Genomic DNA, 6,466 nt, shown 5'->3' with positions numbered 1-6,466 from the left:
TAATGACTAGTGAAGCTGGCTCAACAGCTATTCCCCGTGTAGTGAAGTGTATAGAGGCGAGCAACACACACACACACACACACACACACACACACACACACACACACACACACACACACACACACACACACACACACACACACACACACACACACACACACACACACACACACACACACACACACACACACACACACACACACACACACACACACACACACACACACACACACACACGCACGCACGCACGCACGCGCACACACACACACACACACGCACGCACGCACGCACGCACGCACGCACGCGCGCGACGGGCCGGCGATAGCAGGAACGTCAGAAGTCCATGACCGCGATGGGCGTGCCGTCCCCGGATAATGCGGCGGCAGGAGAGGCGGCGGCCACAGGTGGTATCGTCTGGTCACACACAGAGTATGGCGATACAGAAAAAATGCAAAACATTGCGTCTAACAGCTCCCTAGCAGAGTTACAAAATAAACGGCGGTCAGAATAAAATGAGAACAAAGCGTCTCAGAGTGAAATTACAGCCCAACGACAGGGCAGCTTAACTAGAGACCGGCCTTCAGTGGGGCCCGATGCAATCGTAGCATGTGCACAGCGCCCGGCGTTGCAGGCAAAGCGGAACCCCGAAGCACCACAGAGGCTAGGATCACCGTGGGGCAAACGTGACGCAGAAAAAAAGGTGGAGGTGGGTTGGGTGGTCAGGGACGGGATACGTACCATGAGACGGCGTCGACTGCTGATAACCGGATGGGCCGGCGATAGCAGGAACGCCAGACGCGTCCATGACCGTCATGGCGGTGGACGCGCGGTCCCCGGATAACGCGGCGGCGACCACAGGTGGTATCGTCTGGTCACACACACACATCCATTCACATTTGCTCACCCCGTGTCAAAATCGTGTAAGAACACTAGAAACCCCACCAATTGCCGATTTATTTCATGTTGTACAGGGCAAATACAGATCAATACAAGTACATTTAGCACACACAGTTAAGATCAAAACCCCAAGACCCTAGCAGTTAACCTACACATATTGAAAGGAAAGATTTGAAATTCAAAGGGCACTGAGCGAAACTTGCCATCGAAGAGGAGTCTTCACTGATGCTTGAAACAATCGCACGATGCAAAAATTGCGCGCGACGCGAAAACCGAACGAGTGAAGACCGCAGGCTAGAAGTGACGTGGCCAGGCACCTTCAGAAAACAGGACGCGAACGCACCTTGTTCAGGGCGGCTCCAGGATCCAGAAAAGCGAAAGCGCATCGCGACTAAGCGCCGATGATTGAACGACACATGACACCCGACAAATGACTGGACGTCTTCTGGGAAGCCTCCGTGCCGGAAGCAGCAGGCGAAAATAACTTTACTGCTGTCTAATTTGTACAGAGTATGGCGATACAGAAAAATGCAAAACATTGCGTCTAACAGCTCCCTAGCAGAGTTACAAAATAAACGGCGGTCTCGGAACCAGATGAGAACAAAGCGTCTCAGTGAAATTACAGCCCAAAGACAGGGCAGCTTAACCAGAGACCGGCGTTCAGTGGGGCCCGATGCAATCGTAGCATGTGCACAGCGCCCGGCGTTGCAGGTAAAGCTGAACCCCGAAGCACCGCAGAGGCTAGGATCACCGTGGGGAAAACGTGACGCAGAAAAAAAAGGTGGAGGTGGGTTGGGTGGTCAGGGACGGGATACGTACCATGAGACGGCGTCGACTGCTGATAACCGGACGGGCCGGCGACAGCAGGAACGCCAGACGCGTCCGTGACCGCCATGGCGATGGACGCGCCGTCCCCGGATAACGAGGCGGCAGGAAAGGCGGCGACCACAGGTGGTATCGCCTGGTCATCATATGGTATTAAACTATATGGCGACGGCTCGATGTCTACTGCAAATTAAATGTTACGAGGCGGTGTCAGCAACAGGGCCGAGAAACTTGAGCAAAACTTTGTTTACCTTGACTCGTGATAGAGAAGTCTGAAGGCAATGAACGTTGAGCAGGAACAAGTGCAGAGTTGTCGGATGTGAACCCTGTGTGATGAGACTGCTGTGACTCGTACCCTAGCACTTGTGATGATGAGGCGACGTCCGGGAACTCTGGAACCTGAGAACAAAAAAAGGCGCATCGTAAGAACTAAGAACATGTTTCGTAATCGTTACGGGAAAGACCGAGTCCACCGCACAGACTCTTAAACGGGGAGCACAGCAGCAAGAGGCCACCTACGTTTTCGGTCGTCGTAAATTCTTCCATAACGTCCAAAATCTCCAGATCGAAGTCCGCATCGTCGCCCTCCTCCACGTCGTCACCAATCGAGTCCTGAGGCACGGCAGTAGACGACGACGCCGCCACATTAGAAGCCCGACGCGGCGTACCTACGGGTCCAGCGTCCGCAGCACCGTCCACACTGGTCACGAGCCCACCATTCTTGTTCTCGTTTGTGCACTCCGCGAGACCCTTGACCTTCAGAGTCTCGGCAGTCTTGAGGAGCGCCGCTATTTGGTCCAGCGGCACGTTTACCTCACCGCGGTACATGAACTCGACTATCGCCTTCAAGTCAATGTAGCGCATGGCGGGCAGTATCACAATAGGGTGCTCGCAGGGATTCTCGACAAAAAGCGCTTGAAAAAAGGGGCTGCAGGCGGAGAGGACCACCTTGTGTGCCTTCAGTGATAGACCTTCGCACGCCAGCGTAACGTCCACCAACGCTTCGTTAGACAGCAGTTGCCAAAACTCAGCCAGCATGTTTGATTGGTGGTGCTTCCACTTCACGCAGAACTGCGGACGCTCCATTTTGTCCAAATAGTTTCCGTGTCTGCAAAGGAAAAAAAATTGCTACACACACCAGTAGAAAATCCATGCTGCACTAAAATCTGCGACGCGGAGTAAGCTGTAAAACTTGCTGGAAGCACAAAATCCTCAAATTCACGTAAAAATTTCAGAGGAAGCCGACCCAAACGCCAGTGTCGGCGTCAAAAATTATAAACCCAATAGTAAAAACAAGTGGGCCTATTATTTTTGTCGCAAGTCTGTGCGGCCTGGGGATAATTCAAAGTGGCGAACGCCAGGTTGACAAGACGCCACGCCTGTCTACCACCATTACGCTGGCCTCCCCGCCTCCCTCATGCAAATGTGCACTCGAACTGCCATATGGGCTTCCACAAAAAAATATTTCCACCGGGCAAGTTAACGTACAAAATTTTACATAGTCGCAAAACTCGCGCCTAAAGACCTGAAACAATGAACCCCATCACTCCAGGTATTACCGAAAATCTTGCAACTGACCTATCAAACGCGAACTCCACAAGCCAGACGCGGCGAAGGGCACGGAAGTGATTAAAAAGATGGAAGGTTGCAAATTAACGAGTCGAACGCGACTAGGCCAAATTTCTTTGAATATTCCAAAACGGTCGCTCGAGCCTCCAAAAAAACCCGAATATTCGTAAGCACAATTTTTGGACTGTCAGAAGAACGCTGGCAATTATGTGCAGAAAACGCGTATACATGCTATTAATGGCAGAAAGCTGAAGTAAATCAGTAATGCAATTTTACTAGCCTGGCACTCCCTAAAACGGAGCCGCAAAGCTACCGGCCACGCAAATACAATCGAATATGGCGGACGCTTCTTTCCCGAACTAAAGCTCTACAGCGAGGCCGAGCTACGGGCGAGGCACGGCGTCTCGCCGCCATTAGACAGGGCCTCACTAACTACACCTCAAATATCTTAGAACGGCCCTCAAAGTTGTAATGAAAGCTGAAAACGTAGCACTTACCCCCGAAGGTCGCCAGGAACGCGGATAAACTCGGCATTTACCCCACGGTACAGTTACGGCGAGGGGCGTCAGTCAACGGCCAGCACGAACGCAGTTTACAGGAAAGTGTCGTAGAGCTAAAAAAAATACCTCACTGATACGAGAATGGTATTCCACTACGCGGAATTTGCTGAAGATATTTCGGAACGGCACTCTAGCTTCAATAAACAAAGGCGTAAAACTATCAACGGTCTTCCCGAGGAACAAAGCGCCCGACTGAAAAAAAATCCCGCAAAAATGCCAAAAAAACATCCAAATCGACAATAGTTGACTAAAGCAAGAATGATAATTATACTAAGGCAGCATTTGTGAAAATTAGCTATGAACGCGTCCCAATAGGAATCGAACATTTAAGCCTGATATACACATACAACTGTCTTCACGAGAAACAAAGCGCTCGAGTGAAAAAAAATCCCGCAAAAATGCCACAAAAACCCATCTGAAATGGACAAATAGTTTACTAAAGCAAGAATGATAATTGCACTAAGGCAAAATTCGTTAAAATTAGCTATGAACGCGTCCCAAGAGGAATCGAACATTTAAGCCTGACATACCTGTACAAGTCTAGGCGTTCGCGTTGCAGCGGCTCACAGCAGATGCGGCCTCACAGCACAAGTGTTCATGTTGACTGACAACGCAACGACTGTCGGCCGGCGGGAAGCAAGAAAACTCAAGTGGCGCAAGTAAGCACCTCGGCCAATCAGCGTCCTCGACGTGCTGCCCTCTAATGGCGGAAACCTCAATCAACACTAAAAAATTGGGGGCCGCTTAATACTAATAAGAATTGGTTTTGGAGGAAAGGAAATGGCGCAGTATCTGCCTCATATATCGTTGGGAACCTGAACCGCGCCGTAGGGGAAGGGATAAAGGAGGGAGTTCAAGAAGAAATAAAGAAAGAGGGGCCGTATTGGAGGACGCTTAAGCTTCGTCTTTAAGAGAGACGCGACAGCGTGTTGCAGCGCTGCCAATGAGCCCACGGAATGCCAACGCCCGTTCGGCGCGATGCCTGGCCCGTTGGACAATTTAAGGAAAAGACACCTGTCTCACATATCTCGGTGGACACCCGAACCGGGCCGTAAGGGAATGAAAATCCCTTCCTTTACGGAGCGTTCAGGTGTCCACCGAGATGTGCCATTTTTAGCTCACGGCCAAAGACGCCGACGACACCGGCTTTTCTGCGACACGAGCTCCTTAACGCTGTCGCGTTAATGGTGGTGGTAGTGGTTTATTTAAAATAACATAAAAGGAAGGTAAAAGATTTTTGCTAGCCCCGGCATCTGCCATCACGTGCGGCGGCACCTGAGCTGGGGCAGCGGAAATAAAGGATAGCAGGCAGGTGGGAGAAATGAAATAAAAGAGGTGAGGGGACAGAAGAAAGACATGGGGGGAGGTAAATAGTACACTACATAAAATAGATATACACTAGTCCCTTTAATGGGTACAGACATCGATGTTCCATCAATGCTGCACTTATCTCCCCGCATCCAGCGTCCTAGCACCAAGCGTCCATTGTCAGTAAGCCTGCGTTCATACCAACGCTGCTTCGTTTATCAGATATGGCACATGGTGTCTTAATCCCATTTGCTCTGGGTTAGTGAATAGCGGTATACTGGCCAATATCAACGAGCAGTGCCAGAAAGACACCAAGGCTGACAATGCAAAACATGATCTTTATTTTGAAAAAAAAAACGCTCGAGCAAGTGTTGACATACTGCAAGGGGAACAGTCACTCTAGACGCAACATTGACATAGCTAGTGCAATTCGCCAGGATTTTGTAGCCCTCCATTCTCCGTTGGTCAGACATGAAGGCATGCTGGTGCCCTGCTCCATTTGGATGACGGCCAAGTCCTGATACAGCTCATGTTGTCGCGTGACCCATGACGGGTATCAGGGACCTGATCACGTCGCATACCTTGAGAGCCATCTCAAACGTCATGCCCATGGTATTTATCAGGTAGTTTTCAGTAAGCAGACGCAAAGCTTTGCTGTCGGTTTCCTGGGCACTGAATTCTTCGACACATTCTGTGCAGCTTGGAATTGTCGCGATGTAGGCAATAGCCCTCGCAACCATCCAGCCACGCGGGTTCTCGGCAGCCAGCAACGTTAGATGCTCCAGCAGGTTTTGCACTTGCTCCTGATTCAGTTCCTCTTGGTTAACCATGTCCGCCTCTGGATTAGGCTCAGCAGTGTCGATCCTGGCAGCTGCCGGCGTAAGGTTCCTCACGCCAGAGTCCTCCTGCATAGAGTAAATGTGCTGACTGTAAAGCAAGAACTCCACATTCTTGCAACAGCAGTGGCAGCCATTATGGCAACGCATCGTAGTAGCCAAATTATAGTGCCAGTATATTCGAGGCAATATGGCCAAATAATAAAATGCAGGCTAAATACAGGGCGTACTTAATAGCGTTAATTCTGCAAATAATAGCGCCAGTATATATAATCTAAGCACTATGACCGAATATTTTCTGCAGACAAAATACAGCGCGTGCTCACCCGCGTCCTACGTCTCCGATCACACGATCACGTGATTATAACTAGTACCTTGATAGCAGCATTGAAACACCTTTAAGATCCCATGGTGCTCAAATGGGCAAAAAATATTTTCCTTAATAATCCTTAAACGGGAACGGCGCCAGAA

The 6,466-nt window shown here is 50.2% G+C and overlaps 1 protein-coding gene across 1 annotated transcript; it reads right to left on the bottom strand.

The window, feature by feature from the left end:
* Positions 1 to 373: 373 nt before the first annotated feature.
* LOC144097141 (uncharacterized) lies at positions 374 to 4,480 on the bottom strand. Its single transcript, XM_077629921.1, has 4 exons — positions 4,382 to 4,480; positions 2,242 to 2,830; positions 1,974 to 2,121; positions 374 to 1,905 (listed from the first exon to the last, which is right to left on the bottom strand). Exons 2-4 carry the CDS (start codon positions 2,806 to 2,808, stop codon positions 1,517 to 1,519), a joined length of 1,104 nt encoding a protein of 367 aa, XP_077486047.1. The 5' UTR covers positions 2,809 to 2,830; positions 4,382 to 4,480; the 3' UTR covers positions 374 to 1,516.
* Positions 4,481 to 6,466: the final 1,986 nt, after the last annotated feature.

Source organism: Amblyomma americanum, chromosome 1, assembly GCF_052857255.1.
Source record: "Amblyomma americanum isolate KBUSLIRL-KWMA chromosome 1, ASM5285725v1, whole genome shotgun sequence".
NCBI classification, from domain to species: domain Eukaryota; kingdom Metazoa; phylum Arthropoda; class Arachnida; order Ixodida; family Ixodidae; genus Amblyomma; species Amblyomma americanum.
The sequence above is the reverse complement of the archived record's forward strand: the minus strand, read 5'-3'. Positions and strand labels throughout refer to the sequence as shown.